Genomic DNA, 19,281 nt, shown 5'->3' on the forward strand with positions numbered 1-19,281 from the left:
AGCTTTTTTTGTTGCCTTCCTCTGGATCAACAGCAGCTTTCAGGTTCTGAAGAAGTTTTTTGTCTGAACTGAACAGACGTGTCTTTATTATGTAACCTCTCGTCCCTTCTGTCGTCTTTGTGTTCCTCATCTGATCCCTCTCCAAACCCCTTACAGTCCCCCATATTCAAAATGGGGACCTTACAACGGGCTCAATGTAGGTGTGTCCACACGGGACAGGAGGCGGAGACAAAGAACACACGCTTTGTTTGATAGGAAACCGAAATTAATTTATTTCCAGAACGAGCTTTACAAGGGCAATGCTTAAATAAACAGACGTGTAGCCTCTAGGTCTAAGGTGGAGAAGCCACAGGAAAAACATGGAGGTCGCTCTGAACCACGGGCCCAGAATCCTTTTCACACAAAAAGCAGCTGATTACCGATCCACCTCTCCGAAGACAATATCCTGAGTTCCTGTTTGGGGGGAGGAGAGAGATTTGGATCAGCTGTTGGCAATGAGACCGAAGGGGCAACAACGTAGGTATGGATTGTAGGACACTCACCGATAATTGCGACGACGTCGGCCAGCATGTGACCCTGGGACATCTTATCCAAACCAGCCTACGAAGAGGGAAAACACGCCATTAAATGGGCCAAACGTGGACCTTAAAAGAGGACCTGTCATTCTGCAACAAGCCCTGCTGGGGTCCGTACCTTGTGAATTTCCAAAGCAGAGGTGAGGGCTGTTACCTAATCTGAGATCAACCACATTGAGACGGCCCCCCCAACACAGACAGAGGGTGGGAGGGCATAGGCGTGGCCAACAATTGATGGACAAGCTACGGCATACCATCATCAGTACTAACCAAGCCCACTGATGCCTGTGCTCTCTAATATTGTCCTGAATGGCTGAAAGGGTGCGAAGCAGCCATCTACGTAGAGGGGAAACTGCACTGTCGCTGCCCTGGAGGAAGTATTTGTACCCAATAATTGCCAGGATGTAACACAAAGCATCACTTACAACCACAGCTTCCAGACACAGCCCCCTCTAGTGCTGAATGTATGCAATGGCAAGGGGTGCTGGAAGGTCTATTGGTGCTGGCTGCTGCGGGGGAACTATTGTTGCTGGTGAGGGATCTACTGCTGCTGGGTGGGTCTTATATTGATGGGGAGTCAACTACTACCAGGAGAGATTTACCGTTGAGGGAGGGGTCTATAGTTGCTGGGGATGCTCTTTTGTTGTTTGGGGCAGATCTTACGTTCCTTCCGGTCCGGACGCTTTCACCCCCCTCCCGGTGCGGACGCTTTCACCCCCCTTCCGGTCCGGACGCTTCTGTCCCCCCCTTCCGGTCCGGATGCTTCTCCCCCCCCCTTCCGGTCCGGACGCTTCTCCCCCCCCCTTCCGGTCCGGACGCTTCTATCCCCCCCTTCCGGTCCGGACGCTTCTATCCCCCCCTTCCGGTCCGGACGCTTCTCCCCCCCCCTTCCGGTCCGGACGCCTTCTCCCCCCCCCTTCCGGTCCGGACGCTTCTCCCCCCCCCCTTCCGGTCCGGACGCTTCTGTCCCCCCCTTCCGGTCCGGACGCTTCTCCCCCCCCCTTCCGGTCCGGACGCTTCTCCCCCCCCCTTCCGGTCCGGACGCTTCTCCCCCCCCCCCCTTCCGGTCCGGACGCTTCTCCCCCCCCCTTCCGGTCCGGACGCTTCTCCCCCCCCCCCTTCCGGTCCGGACGCTTCTCCCCCCCCCCCTTCCGGTCCGGACGCTTCTCCCCCCCCCCCTTCCGGTCCGGACGCTTCTCCCCCCCCCTTCCGGTCCGGACGCTTCTCCCCCCCCCTTCCGGTCCGGACGCTTCTATCCCCCCCTTCCGGTCCGGACGCTTCTATCCCCCCCTTCCGGTCCGGACGCTTCTATCCCCCCCTTCCGGTCCGGACGCTTCTATCCCCCCCTTCCGGTCCGGACGCTTCTATCCCCCCCCTTCCGGTCCGGACGCTTCTTCCCCCCCCCTTCCGGTCCGGACGCTTCTCCCCCCCCCCTTCCGGTCCGGACGCTTCTCTCCCCCCCTTCCGGTCCGACGCTTCTCTCCCCCCCTTCCGGTCCGGACGCTTCTGTCCCCCCCTTCCGGTCCGGACGCTTCTCCCCCCCCCCTTCCGGTCCGGACGCTTCTTCCCCCCCCCCCCTTCCGGTATGGACGCTTCTTCCCCCCCCCCCCCTTCCGGTCCGGACGCTTCTTCCCCCCCTTCCGGTCCGGACGCTTCTCCCCCCCCCCCTTCCGGTATGGACGCTTCTTCCCCCCCCCTTCCGGTCCGGACGCTTCTTCCCCCCCCCCCTTCCGGTCCGGACGCTTCTTCCCCCCCCCCCTTCCGGTCCGGACGCTTCTTCCCCCCCCCCCCCCCTTCCGGTCCGGACGCTTCTGTCCCCCCCTTCCGGTCCGGACGCTTCTGTCCCCCCCTTCCGGTCCGGACGCTTCTGTCCCCCCCTTCCGGTCCGGACGCTTCTGTCCGTCCCCCCCTTCCGGTCCGGACGCTTCTGTCCCCACCCCCCTTCCGGTCCGGACGCTTCTGTCCCCACCCCCCTTCCGGTCCGGACGCTTCTGTCCCCACCCCCCTTCCGGTCCGGACGCTTCTGTCCCCACCCCCTTCCGGTCCGGACGCTTCTGTCCCCCCCTTCCAGTCCGGACGCTTCTGTCCCCCCCTTCAGTCCGGAAACTTTCACCCCCTTCCAGTCCGGAAACTTTCACCCCCTTCCAGTCCGGAAACTTTCACCCCCTTCCAGTCCGGAAACTTTCACCCCCTTCCAGTCCGGAAACTTTCACCCCCTTCCAGTCCGGAAACTTTCACCCCCTTCCAGTCCGGAAACTTTCACCCCCTTCCAGTCCGGAAACTTTCACCCCCTTCCAGTCCGGAAACTTTCACCCCCTTCCAGTCCGGACACTTTCCCCCCCTTCCAGTCCGGACACTTTCCCCCCTTTCCAGTCCGGACACTTTCCCCCCTTCCAGTCCGAAAACTTTCCCCCCCTTCCAGTCCAGACACTTTCCCCCCTTCCAGTCCGGACACTTTCCCCCCCTTCCAGTCCGGACACTTTCCCCCCCTTCCTGCCCCCAGGCCAATTTTCAGCTTTCGGCGCTATCACACTTTGAATGACAATTGCGCGGTCATGCAACACGGTACCCATATGAATTTTTTAGCATTTTTTTGAAACAGATAAAGCTTTATTTTGGCGGTATTTATTCACTGCGGGGATTTTAATTTTCCTTGCTATATAAATGAAAAAGTCCCAAACATTTTGAAAACAAAGTGTACGACGATCTGTGGTCCACTCTGTCCGGAGGACACAGCGGGCACTGGATCGCGGTGCTGCACGCTCCCAGGGAGCGCACACAAGCAGGAGGCGGGGAGGACGTTTACATACATGGGCCGGACGGGAGGTGGTCCTTTAAACTCGAACTTCGGATCCCAACCCAAAAAAAAAGCTGTGAACCGATCACTTACTAAATGAGCGAATCCCGGGGCCTTGATCTTACAGCGGTACGGACGGCTCGATCCATCGGACACAAGGTAGACGCCGAACTCTCCCTGCCAACAAAACAAAATATTAGATATTTCACGATCAGACAAATTGGGGTGAAATGATCACGTATGTCGATAATTCTGGGGGGGGGGGGGGGGGGGTTGGGGAGGGGCTCTACTCCTCTAATACAAGAATACAAAGAAAAACAATACAATGTAACAATATGTCATGGAAGGGCGATCCGGTGAGAGGTCAGTTCCTGGCTCTTTGCTGTACAATGCCGCCCCGTGGCCCCCCCTTCCGCCCGGTCCCTATTTTCTCACCTTGGGGGCCTCGATGGCCGTGTATGTGGCTCCTGGGGGGACCTGGTATCCCTCGGTGTACAGCTTGAAGTGGTGAATCAAGGACTCCATTGAACGCTTCAAGAAATGGCAAAAATCCACCATTAGGCAACAAGAAAATAGAATGCGGTGCCACTGTCCTGCCTCCCATTGACCAGCAATGTCCAGTGGGGGGCCCTTCACCCACCGACCAGCAATTCAAGGGTGCCCTTCTCCACTGGATACCAATGTAAAGTGGGGGCCCTTCACCCTCTGACCACCAGTCCAAGGGTGCCCTTCTCCACTGGATACCAATGTAAAGTGGGGGTCCTTCACCCTCTGACCACCAGTCCAAGGGTGCCCTTCTCCACTGCATATCAATGTAAAGTGGGGGCCCTTCACCCACCGACCACCAATCCAAGGGTGCCCTTCTCCACTGGATACCAATGTAAAGTGGGGGCCTTTCACCCTCTGACCACCAGTCCAAGGGTGCCCTTCTCCACTGCATATCAATGTAAAGTGGGGGCCCTTCACCCACCGACCACCAATCCAAGGGTGCCCTTCTCCACTGGATACCAATGTAAAGTGGGGGCCTTTCACCCTCTGACCACCAGTCCAAGGGTGCCCTTCTCCACTGCATATCAATGTAAAGTGGGGGCCCTTCACCCACCGACCACCAATCCAAGGGAGCCCTTCTCCACTGGATACCCATGTAAAGTGGGGGCCCTTCACCCACCAATCCAAGGGTGCCCTTCTCCACTGGATACCCATGTAAAGGGGGCCCTTCACCCACCGACCACCAATCCAAGGGTGCCCTTCTCCACTGGATATCCATGTAAAATGAGGGCCCTTCACCCACCGACCACCAATCCAAGGGTGCCCTTCTCCACTGGATATCCATGTAAAATGAGGGCCCTTCACCCACCGACCACCAATCCAAGGGTGCCTTTCTCCACTGGATATTAATGTAAAGTGGGGGCCCTTCATGGGCCGGCAAGGAAAGGTGGCGGGCCGTCTCCCTCCGGCCACACCTCCACCTTTACCCTACCATCCGCCCTATTCAGACACCCACCTTCATCTCAGACCTCTTTGGGGGAGACACTTTGGCATCATCCACCTTGATCTCCCCCTCAGGCATCTTGTTGAGGCTTTGAAGGATGATCCTCAGGGACTGTCGCATCTCCTCCACGCGGCACAAGTACCTGGCAGAAGAGACAAGGGCGTGCAGAAGATTGAGGGCGGAGCTTTTGTCACAGTGCAAACCATTAAGAAGTAACTATAGTTAATGATTTTTTTTGCCATCCCCCCTCTGACACCTACAAGCTGCGCCATCCCCCCACTGACACCTACAAGCTGCGCCATCTCCCCTCCGACACCTACAAGCTGCGCCATCTCCCCTCCGACACCTACAAGCTGCGCCATCCCCCATCCGACACCTACAAGCTGCGCCATCCCCCATCCGACACCTACAAGCTGCGCCATCCCCCATCCGACACCTACAAGCTGCGCCATCCCCCCACTGACACCTACAAGCTGCGCCATCCCCCCACTGACACCTACAAGCTGCGCCATCCCCCCTCTGACACCTACAAGCTGCGCCATCCCCCCACTCGACACCTACAAGCTGCGCCATCCCCCCACTGACACCTACAAGCTGCGCCATCCCCCCTCTGACACCTACAAGCTGCGCCATCTCCCCTCTGACACCTACAAGCTGCGCCATCCCCCCTCTGACACCTACAAGCTGCGCCATCCCCCCTCTGACACCTACAAGCTGCGCCATCCCCCCTCTGACACCTACAAGCTGCGCCATCCCCCCTCTGACACCTACAAGCTGCGCCATCCCCCCTCTGACACCTACAAGCTGCGCCATCCCCCCTCTTACACCTACAAGCTGCGCCATCCCCCCTCCGACAGCTACAAGCTGCGCCATCCCCCCTCTGACACCTACAAGCTGCGCCATCCCCCCACTGACACCTACAAGCTGCGCCATCCCCCCTCTGACACCTACAAGCTGCGCCATCCCCCTCTGACACCTACAAGCTGTGCCATCCCCCCTCTGACACCTACAAGGTGCGCCATCTCCCCCTCTGACACCAACAAGCTGCGCCATCTCCCCCTCTGACACCAACAAGCTGCGCCATCTCCTCCTCTGACACCTACAAGCTGCGCCATCCCCCCTCTGACACCTACAAGCTGCGCCATCCCCCCTCCGACACCTACAAGCTGCGCCATCCCCCCTCCGACACCTACAAGCTGCGCCATCCCCCCTCCGACACCTACAAGCTGCGCCATCCCCCCTCCGACAGCTACAAGCTGCGCCATCCCCCCTCTGACACCTACAAGCTGCGCCATCCCCCCGCTGACACCTACAAGCTGCGCCATCCCCCCGCTGACACCTACAAGCTGCGCCATCCCCCCTCCGACACCTACAAGCTGCGCCATCCCCCCTCCGACACCTACAAGGTGCGCCATCCCCCCTCTGACACCTACAAGCTGCGCCATCCCCCCACTGACACCTACAAGCTGCGCCATCCCCCCTCTGACACCTACAAGCTGCGCCATTCCCCCTCTGACACCTACAAGCTGCGCCATCCCCCCTCTGACACCTACAAGCTGCGCCATCACCCCTCCGACACCTACAAGCTGCGCCATCACCCCTCCGACACCTACAAGCTGCGCCATCCCCCCTCCGACACCTACAAGGTGCGCCATCCCCCCCTGACATCTACAAGCTGCGCCATCTCCCCTCTGACACCTTGATGCTGCGCCATCCCCCCTCTGACACCTACAAGCTGCGCCATCCCCCCTCTGACACCTACAAGCTGCGCCATCCCCCCTCTGACACCTACAAGCTGCGCCATCCCCCCTCTGACACCTACAAGCTGCGCCATCCCCCCTCCGACACCTACAAGGTGCGCCATCCCCCCTCTGACACCTACAAGCTGCGCCATCCCCCCTCCGACACCTACAAGGTGCGCCATCCCCCCTCTGACACCTACAAGCTGCGCCATCCCCCCTCCGACACCTACAAGCTGCGCCATCCCCCCTCTGACACCTACAAGCTGCGCCATCCCCCCTCTGACACCTACAAGCTGCGCCATCCCCCCTCTGACACCTTGATCTCTTACCTGTCATAGCAGTCTCCATTACTGCCGATGGGGACATCGAACTCCACCTGGTCATAAACGTCATACGGCTGAGACTTTCTCAGATCCCAATGGATGCCGGAGCCTCTGAGCATCACCCCGCTGAGAGAAGGAAAGAGAGTTTGAAGATAAGGGGGCGGGGCTTACAAAAACTGCAAACTGGAGTTCCGCTTTAAAGTGGAGTTGGTGCCGTACCTAAAACCGTAGTTCAGCGCATCCTCTGCGGATACGACGCCAATGTCCACCGTCCTGTTCTTCCAGATTCTGTTGTTGGTCAACATCTGCATGTCATGTGATAGAGGAATAAAAATGATACAAACATTAAAGTCTGCAGGAGACTATCTGTGGCTGTTGAGGGGTTCCCACCATCCCTGCGCCGAGCTCCCGGGTCGTTCCTTCCCGAGTCACACTCACCTCCTCCAGCTCATCCAGACGGATCGAGAAGTTCTTTATGAACTGGTAGATGTCGTCCATCAGACCGAGCGGCATGTCCTAGGAAACAAGAAGCAGCCGTCAGGCACTCGGGGGGGAGGGGGGGGGGGACGACAGGTCAGTGGCAGCTCAGGATCTGCAGGACTTCTATCCATCTCACCTGGTGTACTCCCCCTGGGCGGACGTACGCGGCGTGCATCCTCGCGCCAGAAACTCGCTCGTAAAACTCGAACATCTGAAGGGGAAGAGAAAGGAAGTAAGTACCACGGCAAGGATTTGATATCCCACATGGAAGAAAAATAGATTTAGAATGCGAAAATTTTGGCCGTATTCATATATTTCAATAAAAAAAAAAAAATTATATATATATATATATTTTTTTTTATTTTAAATATATTTTTATATATTTTATTTTATATATATTTTTATTTTAATATAATTTTTTTTTTTTTTATATACACACACATATACATACATACACACATATATACATACACACATATATATACATACATACACACATATACATACATACACACACATATACATACATACATACATACATACACACACATATACACACATACATACACACATGCATACACACACACATACACACATGCATACACACATACATACACACATACACACACATATACATACATACACACACATACACACATACATACACACATACACACACATACATACACACACATACACATACATACACACACATATACACATACATACACACACATATACATACATACACACTGCATGTTGAAATGCATTATTACAAAATATATGAAAAATATTTTTAAAAATACATTTTCAAATATACTGCATGTCTTTAAAAATACAAATCTACATTTTAGGAACACATTTACAAATATATGTTAAAAATGACTTTTTTTTTTTTTACATGTTAAAGCAAATCTGAAGAAAATATTTAAAAATATATTACAAAATACATGAAAAATATTTTTTAAAATATATATACGTTTTTAAATAGTCTTCAGATTTTTTTTTTTAACGTATAAAAAAGTAATTTAACATATATTTTTACAAAGATTTGTAAATGCATTCCAAAAATGTAGATTTGTATTTTTAAAGACATACATACGTATATTTTGAAAATTTATTTTTTAAAATATTTTTCATATATTTTGTAATAAAAAATGCACTTCAACATGCAGAGTATGTATATATATAATTTTTTTTTTTTTTTTTTTATTGAAATATGTTGAATACGGCCAAAATTGTAGCATTTCAACTATATGTGAATATATTTGGGAAGAATATTTTTAAAATATTTTTCAAATATATTTTTCTTCCACATGGAATCGTTTCATGTCAAAGGCAGGCTACTTTTTTTTTTTTCCCTTTTTTTTTTCTATTGATATATATTGAATATGGTCAAATTGTAGCATTTCAACTATATGTCAATATATTTGGGAAGAATATTTTTAAAATATATTTTTCTTCTACATGGGATCGTTTTATGTCACAGGCAGGATACTTTCCGGTTTTTTTTTTTTTTCCTTTTTTTTTTATTGATATATATTGAACATGGCCAAAATTGTAGCATTTCAACTATATGTGAATATATTTGGGAAGAATATTTTTAAAGTATATTTTAAATATATTTTTCTTCCATATGGGATCGTTTCATCTCACAGGCAGGCTACTTTCTTTTTTTTTTTTTTTTTCTTTCTTTTTTTTTTTATTGATATATATTGAATATGGCAAAAATTGTAGCATTTCAAATATATTTTTCTTCCATATGGGATCGTTTCATGTCACAGGCAGGCTACTTTGTTTTTTTTTTTTCTATTGATATATATTGAATACGGCAAAAATTGTAGCATTTCAACTATATGTGAATATATTTGGGAAGAATATTTTTAAAATATATTTCAAATATATTCTTCTTCCATCTGGGATCCTTTTATTTCACAGGCAGGCTACTTTGTTTTTTTTTCTTCTTTCTTTCTTTTTTTTTTATTGATATATATTGAATTCGGCCAAAATTGTAGTATTTCAAATATATGTGAATATATTTGGGAAGAATATTTTTAAAATATATTTCAAATATATTTTTTCTTCCATATGGGATCGTTTCATGTCACAGGCAGGCTTTTTTTTTTCCTTTCTTTTTTATTGATATATACTGAATACGGCCAGAATTGTAACATTTCAACTATAAGTGAATATATTTGGGAAGAATATTTTCAAAATATATTTTTCTTCTACATGGGATCGTTTTATGTCACAGGCAGGATACTTTCCGTTTTTTTTTTTTTTCCTTTTTTTTTTATTGATATATATTGAACACGGCCAAATTGTAGCATTTGGGATCGTTTCATCTCACAGGCAGGCTACTTTCTTTTTTTTTTTTTTTTCTTTCTTTTTTTTTTATTGATATATATTGAATATGGCAAAAATTGTAGCATTTCAAATATATTTTTCTTCCATATGGGATCGTTTCATGTCACAGGCAGGCTACTTTCTGTTTTTTTTTTCTTTTTTTTTTTATTGATATATATTGAATACGGCAAAAATTGTAGCATTTCAACTATATGTGAATATATTTGGGAAGAATATTTTTAAAATATATTTTTCTTCTACATGGGATCGTTTTATGTCACAGGCAGGATACTTTCCATTTTTTTTTTTTCCTTTTTTTTTTATTGATATATATTGAACACGGCCAAAATTGTAGCATTTCAAATATATGTCAATATATTTGGGAAGAATATTTTTAAAGTATATTTTAAATATATTTTTCTTCCATATGGGATCGTTTCATCTCACAGGCAGGCTACTTTTTTTTTTTCTTTCTTTTTTTTTTATTGATATATATTGAATATGGCAAAAATTGTAGCATTTCAAATATATTTTTCTTCCATATGGGATCGTTTCATGTCACAGGCAGGCTACTTTCTGTTTTTTTTTTTTCTTTTTTTTTTTTTATTGATATATATTGAATACGGCAAAAATTGTAGCATTTCAACTATATGTGAATATATTTGGGAAGAATATTTTTAAAATATATTTCAAATATATTTTTCTTCCATATGGGATCGTTTCATGTCACAAGCAGACTTTTTTTTTTTTTTATTGATATATATTAAATACGGCAAAAATTGTAGCATTTCAACTATATGTGAATATATTTGGGAAGAATATTTTTAAAATATATTTCAAATATATTCTTCTTCCATCTGGGATCCTTTTATTTCACAGGCAGGCTACTTTGTTTTTTTTTCTTCTTTCTTTTTTTTTTTATTGATATATATTGAATTCGGCCAAAATTGTAGTATTTCAAATATATGTGAATATATTTGGGAAGAATATTTTTAAAATATATTTCAAATATATTTTTTCTTCCATATGGGATCGTTTCATGTCACAGGCAGGCTTTTTTTTTTTCCTTTCTTTTTTATTGATATATACTGAATACGGCCAGAATTGTAACATTTCAACTATAAGTGAATATATTTGGGAAGAATATTTTTAATATATATTTCAAATATATTTTTCTTCTACATGGGATTGTTTCATCTCACAGGCAGGCTACTTTCTGTTTTTTTTTCTTCTTTCTTTCTTTTTTTTTTATTGATATATATTGAATACGGCCAAAATTGTAGCATTTCAAATATATGTCAATATATTTAGGAAGAATGTTTTTAAAATATATTTCAAATATATTTTTCTTCCATATGGGATCGTTTCATGTCACAGGCAGGCTGTGTTTTTTTTTTTTCTTTCTTTTTTTTTTTTTTTATTGATATATATTTAATACGGCTAAAATTGTAGCATTTCAACTATATGTCAATATATTTGGGAAGAATATTTTTAAAATATATTTCAAATATATTCTTCTTCCATCTGGGATCGTTTCATGTCACAGGCAGGCTACTTTCAGGTTTTTTTTTTTTCTTGATATATATTGAATACGGCCAAAATTGTAGCATTTCAACTATATGTCAATATATTTGGGAAGAATATTTTTTAAATATATTTCAAATATATTCTTCTTCCACATGGGATCGTTTCATGTCACAGGCAGGCTTTTTTTTTTTATTTTTTTTATTTTTTTTTATTGATATATACTGAATACGGACAGAATTGTAGCATTTCAAATATATGTGAATATATTTGGGAAGAATATTTTTAAAAATATATTTCAAATATATTTTTCTTCTACATGGGATCATTTCATCACACAGGCAGGCTGTTTTTTTTTTTTTTCTTTCTTTTTTTTTTATTGATATATACTGAATACGGCCAAAATTGTAGCATTTCAACTATATGTCAATATATTTGGGAAGAATATTTTTAAAATAGATTTCAAATATATTCTTCTTCCATATGGGATCGTTTCATGTCACAGGCAGGCTACTTTCAGGTTTTTTTTTTTCTTGATATATATTGAATACGGCCAAAATTGTAGCATTTCAACTATATGTCAATATATTTGGGAAGAATATTTTAAAATATATTTCAAATATATTTTTCTTCTACATGGGATCATTTCATGTCACAGGCAGGCTACTTTCTGTTTTGTTTTTTTTTTCCTTTTTTTTTTATTGATAATATATTGAATACTGCCAAAATTGTAGCATTTCAACTATATGTCAATATATTTGGGAAGAATATTTTTTAAATATATTTCAAATATATTTTTCTTCTACATGGGATCATTTCATCACACAGGCAGGCTGTTTTTTTTTTTTTTCTTTCTTTTTTTTTATTTTATTGATATATACTGAATACGGCCAAAATTGTAGCATTTCAACTCTAGGTCAATACATTTCGGAAGAATATTTTAAAAATATATTTCAAATATATTCTTCTTCCATCTGGGATGGTTTCATCTCACAGGCAGGCTACTTTCTGTTTTTTTTTTGTTTGTTTCTTTTTTTTTTTTATATTGATATATATTGAATATTGAATACGGCCAAAATTGTAGCATTTCAAATATATGTCAATATATTCCGGAAGAATATTTTTAAAATATATTTCAAATATATTTTTCTTCCACATGGGATCGTTTTATGTCACAGGGCAGGCTGTGTTTTTTTTTTTCTCTCTTTTTTTTTTTATTGATATATATTGAATACGGTCAAAATTGTAGCATTTCAACTATATGTCAATATATTTCGGAAGAATATTTTAAAAATATATTTCAAATATATTCTTCTTCCATCTGGGATCGTTTCATCTCACAGGCAGACTACTTTCTGTTTTTTTTTGTTTGTTTCTTTTTTTTTTTTTTATTGATATATATTGAATACGGTCAAAATTGTAGCATTTCAACTATATGTCAATATATTTGGGAAGAATATTTTTAAAATAGATTTCAAATATATTCTTCTTCCATATGGGATCGTTTCATGTCACAGGCAGGCTACCTTTTTTTTTTTTTGATATATAAAATCTTAATTTTGCTGAAAGTTACCTTTTCTCGCTCTTCAAACAGCCAGAAAAATGGCGTCATGGCCCCGACGTCCAGAGCGTGACAGCCCACCGCCATGATGTGGTTCAGAATACGAGTGATTTCCCCAAACAGGACTGTAAAAGGGAAAAAAAAAAAGTAGGACAATAGATTAGAACGGTTCTAAAGGCAGAAGGTTTTTTTTTTTTACCATCCCCTAGCCCCCCCACCCCCCCCCCCCCTTATACTTCCCTGAGCCGGATTCAGTGCTTTGCTCTCTCTTCCAATGGCTGCTGCTGCTGCCAATCGCAGCCAGTGACAGCAGGGGGCGGGGCCTAACCACGAGGTGCGTGTCAATGGACGCACAAAGCACGGCTCGGAATCAAGCACTATGGGGCACTCCTGCAAGAGGAAAAACCAGGAGCACCACCCTGGGGGGGGGGGGGGGGATGGGGTTGACCCCCAGAAGAGGAGAATCGGGGCTGCTCTGGGCAAAACCATTGTAAGCATGATTTTTTTTTTTCCCCGTTTTTGCATTTTTTTTAAGAAAATATTTAAGGCCTCGATTACACCAAAAAAAAAAAAAAAATTCTGAAAGCCGACACCCCTAAAGAATAGCGGCGGTTCCAATTTTTTTATTTTTATGTCGCGCGATATGACCATAAAAGGTGGAGGACAGCGGTCAGTAAATGGCGGACTGCGCTCCGAGAACGGCCCCGGCCGCGCTCCCTTCGGGACCGCCGGCCCGCAATGACAGATTCGCCGTTGAGCAGGGAGGTCGTCATGGCAACATGCCATCACGTGTACGCCCCGCCCCTTGCAGCTCACCATCTCCCGCTCCCTGTCTGTACACAAGCGTCCTTCAGCAACGATTCCCGGCGCAGCTCCTGTCTGCCTTCAAGGTAGGGTGTGGTCTGACGGGGGCGCTCTGGACGCCACGCGCGCTGCAAGGGGGCGCCCTGACCGCCCCGCAAAAGGGGGCACCCTGACCGCCCCGCAAAAGGGGGCACCCTGATGGGGAATATGATGCTAAGGGGTACTTAGGGTGTAAGGGGGCACTCTGACCGCCCCACAAAAGGGGGCACCCTGACCGCCCCGCAAAAGGGGCCACCCTGACCGCCCCGCAAAAGGGGGCACCCTGACCGCCCCGCAAAAGGGGCCACCCTGACCGCCCCGCAAAAGGGGGCACCCTGACCGCCCCGCAAAAGGGGGCACCCTGACCGCCCCGCAAAAGGGGGCACCCTGACCGCCCCGCAAAAGGGGGCACCCTGATGGGGAATATGATGCTAAGGGGTACTTAGGGTGTAAGGTGGCACTCTGACCGCCCCACAAAAGGGGGCACCCTGACCGCCCCACAAAAGGGGGCACCCTGATGGGGAATATGATGCTAAGGGGTACTTAGGGTGTAAGGGGGCACTCCGACCACCGCGCAAAAGGGGGCACCCTGACCGCCGCGCAAAAGGGGGCACCCTGACCGCCGCGCAAAAGGGGCACCCTGATGGGGAATATGATGCTAAGGGGTACTTAGGGTGTAAGGTGGCACTCTGACCGCCCACAAAAGGGGGCACCCTGACCGCCCACAAAAGGGGGCACCCTGATGGGGAATATGATGCTAAGGGGTACTTAGGGTGTAAGGGGGCACTCCGACCGCCGCGCAAAAGGGGGCACCCTGACCGCCGCGCAAAAGGGGGCACCCTGACCGCCGCGCAACAGGGGGCACCCTGACCGCCGCGCAATGGGACACTCTGATGGGAATACCTGATGTAAGGGGGCACTGTGATGGCGACACCGAATGTAAAGGGGCACACTGGTGGGCACACCCTATTTGGACCTTGGCCAGAGAAAATTTTAGTGACTGGACCTCCTTGAATTAACAATCACGGGTGTATAGAATACGTACAAAGCGTTTGGTGAATGGATGGATAAAAAAAATCCTGTACTTCCTGTATTATGTGCGATTCCTATATCATCAGCGCCACCTAATGGCCACAAGACGGGTTTTTTTCCCCTCTAATTCAGGTATTTCTAGACAAAAAAACAAAAAGCAAAAACAACAAAAAAAACAAAAAAAAAGTAAAAAACGGCCACTTGGCAATTTTGAAAAAAAAAAAAAAAAAAACACACGTTGGAGGTCAGAGACTTTTTTTAAAATGCAAATTGTTGCGTTTGTTCAATAGAGTTCAATGTAGATGCATGCAGCGCGTTCATGCTGCGTTTTGCGGTTTAATGCGCAATATGCATTAAAAAATGCATAGAAAATGTGTGAAAAAACACGCGGGCGTATTGATGCATTTTTTTTAATCTGCCCAGCAACAAGTTGGCAAAAAAAAAAAAAACGCTTTAAAAATGTGCGTTCAAAAACGCAAAATGAACTGCAAAACGGACAAAACGCAAACGACACCGTTGTGACCCAGGCCTGAAATAATGGATTGAAGACGCATCAAAAATGCGCCATAAATGCACACGTTGTGTTTTTGATGCGTTTTGAATCTGCCCAGCAACAAGTCAACAAAAAAAAAAAAAAAAAAAGCATCATAAATGCACGTTTTGCGTTTTTGATGCGTTTTCAATCTGCCCAGCAAGTCAACCAAAAAAAAAGCGCAACGCATCAACGCTGGTGTAAACCAGGCCTGAAATGCACTGAAAACGCAGCAAAAACGCACACATGTTGCCTTTGTGATGCGTTTTGCTTTTAACCTGCCCAGCAAAATGTTGGCAAAAAAAAAAATACGTGTTGCGTTTTTGATGCGTTTTTATGTACATTCAAAAAAAAAAAAAGCAAAAAGCGCAAAACGCACTGTAAAACGAACAAAAGGCCAACGACTGAACCAGGTGTGAAATGCGTTTAAAACGCTTCAAAAACACGCACGTGTTGCGTTTTGATGCGCTTTTGAGGCACGTGACCCATGAAAAAAAAAGCACCCTAAAGTGGTAAAATCGCGAGTTTTCGGCACCTTTTTCTCGTATCGGTAAAATTGCGAGAACGCTATTTTCGGCGCGTCTTCCACAGTCTGCGCAGAGGACACTTTATACACGCCCCCCCTCCCCCCAGTGTCATCCAGTGCCCCCCCCCCCCCCCGTCATCCAGTGAAGGTCACATGTGCGTCACCATTTTGCACCACTAAAGTCTCCCGCAGGTTGAAGGATTTAATTTGGTCATCCGCTGCGCGCCGTCCCTCGCGGCACTGCAGTCCCAGCACTCCCGTGGCCTCTGGGGGCACCTACCTCTGATCCACTGAGCTCTGATTGGCGGCTGGATGTTCAGAAGCTTCTCTACGGCCAGGAGTAGCACTGCTCGTTACACATCATGGAGACGTAGTCCAGGCGGTCGAAGTACGGCAACGCCTACAACACCGAACAACAGCTGCTTACAATTCGCCTTCCCTTGGCCCCGCCCCCTCCCCCCGCCATCAACGCGCGACTATTACTACACATCTTACTGTAGATCCGGTGATGTCATCACTGGATCTCTGCGCTTCGCTATGCAATGCAGGCAGATCATGGCTGGTGGGAGGGGCCAGTACATAGCTTCCCTTAACTCCTCTCAAAAGCCTTCAGTCCTGATGCAAGCAGTGGGAGGAGTTATGCAAATATCAGAATGCGGTGATGGGTGAGCATCACTGACGTGGGTGGTCCTAGGCAGGCTGTATTTGCATAGGTAACGCCCACATGTGATGCTGAGCCTCCGTGACCGGAGCTGAAATCCAATGAATGAAAGGGGGAGTAAAGGGGTGGGGCCAGGGATCTTCAGGCCGGGGAGGGAGGGGCGGGGATAGGGACCGTCAGGCCGGGGAGGGAGGGGCGGGGATAGGGACTGTCAGGCCGGGGAGGGAGGGGCGGGGATAGGGACCGTCAGGCCGGGGAGGGAGGGGCGGGGGATAGGGACCGTCAGGCTGGGGAGGGAGGGGCGGGGATAGGGACCGTCAGGCCGGGGAGGGAGGGGCGGGGAAAGGGACCATCAGGCCGGGGAGGGGCCAGCCACCGTCAGGCCAGGGATGGAGGGGCGGGGAAAGGGACCGTCAGGCCTGGGAGGGGCCAGCCACCGTCAGGCCGGGGAGGAGGGGCGGGGATAGGGACCGTCAGGCTGGGGAAGGGCCAGCCACCGTCAGGCCGGGGAGGGAAGGGGCGGGGCCAGGGACAGTCAGGCTGGGGAGGGAAGGCCGGGAAATGAGGGCGGAGCTCTGTGTGCCCATTACCTGCAGGTAGGTCTTGTACTCGATGAGTTTCTCGGTGCCGCGGTGCAGCAGTCCTATGTGGGGGTCGCACTTCTTCACCGACTCCCCGCTCAGGTCCATGACCAGGCGCAGCACGCCGTGGGCGGCCGGGTGCTGGGGACCGAAGTTGATGGTCAGGGTGGAAACATCCTTCTGTACCGGCGGGTCCTTGTCTGCCAGGAGGAAGAACACGTTATAAAGTGAGCCTGGAAACTGCGGCTAGGCCGAGATGATGTCATCAGTCTGCTGCAGGCAGGAGGAGGCGTTTCCTCAGTCTCCTCCCCCAGTGATCAGACTGTACATTGTAACTTTGTAGAAGGAGGAGGAGTCATTTCCTCAGTCTCCCCTCCCCCAGGGATCAGACTGGTGTCATCTCAGTGCAGGAAGATGGTGACCCCGGGTGATTCCTGAACATACATGGCGCCGTCCCCCAGGTGAAGTGAATGTCGGGGTGGGGGGGGGGGGGAGGGGGGGTACATATCTGATGACTCCAGTCTGTGGCGCACATATAGAAGGAGAAGGGTGGGGCCCGGGACCTCCTGTTGGCCCTGTTGCTGCCATTCTCATCCTGGAGGGTACACAACGGAGGCTCCGCCCCTCTTCGCAGACACAGCGCCACCTGTAAGATGGCGTCCAGGACGACTCACCGTGCCAGGGGGCGGGCTTTATCTTCAGGTCGGCCTCAGAGACGGGGTAGAGGACGGCTCGGCTGTACGGCTCCATCCACTCCGTGTCCGGCTGCCACTGCTTCCCTCTGCAGAGACCGGGGGGGGGGGGGGTCAGTACAGGACAATGGAGGCCCCCCCATAAAATAATGTCCCCCCCCCCCCCTGTACATGAGGGATAATGTCCCCTCCCCCCCCGTACATGGGGGATAATGTCCGCCCCCCCCCCCCCCGTACGTGGGGGATAATGTCCCCTCCCCCCCCGTACGTGGGGGATAATGCCCCCCCCCGTACGTGGGGGATAATGCCCCCCCCCCCGTACGTGGGGGATAATGCCCCCCCCCCGTACGTGGGGGATAATGCCCCCCCCCCCGTACGTGGGGGATAATGCCCCCCCCCCGTACGTGGGGATAATGCCCCCCCCCCCCGTACGTGGGGGATAATGCCCCCCCCCCGTACGTGGGGGATAATGCCCCCCCGTACGTGGGGGATAATGCCGCCCCCCCCCGTACATGGGGGATAATGTGTCCTGCCCCCCCCCGTACATGGGGGATAATGTCCCCTCCCCCCCCACCATCATACTGAATATACAGTGTTATGTTTACACCCCCCGTCCATCCCCAATACACCCCGCCCCCCAAATACACCGCACCCCCCTGTCACCCCCCTCAATACACTCCTCCCCCTGTCACCCCAATACACCCCACCCCCTGTCACCCCCCCAATACACTCCTCCCCCTGTCACCCCAATACACCCCGCCCCCTGTCACCCCCCCAATACACTCCTCCCCCTGTCACCCCAATACACCCCGCCCCCTGTCACCCCCTCAATACACTCCTCCCCCTGTCCCCCCAATACACCCCACCCCCCCCCCCCGTTTTCTCACCGGACCGCCTGGCTCGCCCCCAGCCACCTCCCGGCCAGAAACTCTGAAGGTGCCCGCAGTCTCCCCAAAGCTCTGAGCGCCGCCATCTTTCCCCTCCGCGGACTGCCTGCCGGGAACTTCCGCCCCCTGCGCCCGGCTTCAGCACATCAGAGGAGCTGTCTGTGAAGGCGGCGTGACTTCACTTCCGTCTGCGGCAGAACACGGGAGGCCATCTTTGTTGTGGGCGGCAGAGCTCAGAGAGCCCAATAGCAGGGTAACCATGGTGAGTGAGGGGCCCAAAATGTTGATGAATAGGCAGAGTGACCCAGACAGTATAATGTCACCCTAAAATAAATGCCCTGCCCCCCTCCGCCTCCTATTCCTTGTACCCAGAATCAGCATTGTCAGACTTTCCCTCCCTGAAATGTGAAGAAACAAATCATGGCGTCGCTTCCAGTCTGTACTTCCGGTGTCAGGGTGGCTCCTTGGGGTGCAGGGTCCTATAGGGCCACCCCCCTTCTTGTGCGCTCTATATGCCCAAAGTGTGGACTGTGGCAGACACTCCCACCTCTGGTGGGGGCACTGTGACTTCTGGGACATGTAGTCCTGAGGAAGGGGAGGTGTCACATGACGAGACTGGAGGTTCAGGAAAGCGGCACATCGTGACATTCGAGGAACCATTGATGAAGTTGCGCTTTTCATGTATTA

At 48.9% G+C, this 19,281-nt stretch overlaps 1 protein-coding gene across 1 annotated transcript; it reads right to left on the bottom strand.

Annotated features, from left to right (window-relative positions):
• Positions 1-243: 243 nt before the first annotated feature.
• Positions 244-18,753, bottom strand: NDUFS2 (NADH:ubiquinone oxidoreductase core subunit S2). Its single transcript, XM_089661562.1, is given in 15 exon segments — positions 244-453; positions 543-600; positions 3,466-3,549; positions 3,808-3,903; positions 4,877-5,006; positions 6,936-7,055; positions 7,149-7,234; positions 7,368-7,445; positions 7,546-7,620; positions 12,853-12,965; positions 16,054-16,113; positions 16,116-16,173; positions 17,025-17,215; positions 17,690-17,796; positions 18,595-18,753. Coding segments are annotated over 15 exon segments (1,380 nt in total). The 5' UTR covers positions 18,681-18,753; the 3' UTR covers positions 244-415.
• Positions 18,754-19,281: the final 528 nt, after the last annotated feature.

The sequence above is a fragment of the Staurois parvus genome, unplaced genomic scaffold (genome assembly GCF_062004578.1).
Source record: "Staurois parvus isolate SC_StPar_1 unplaced genomic scaffold, SC_StPar_1.0 ptg001351l, whole genome shotgun sequence".
NCBI classification, from domain to species: domain Eukaryota; kingdom Metazoa; phylum Chordata; class Amphibia; order Anura; family Ranidae; genus Staurois; species Staurois parvus.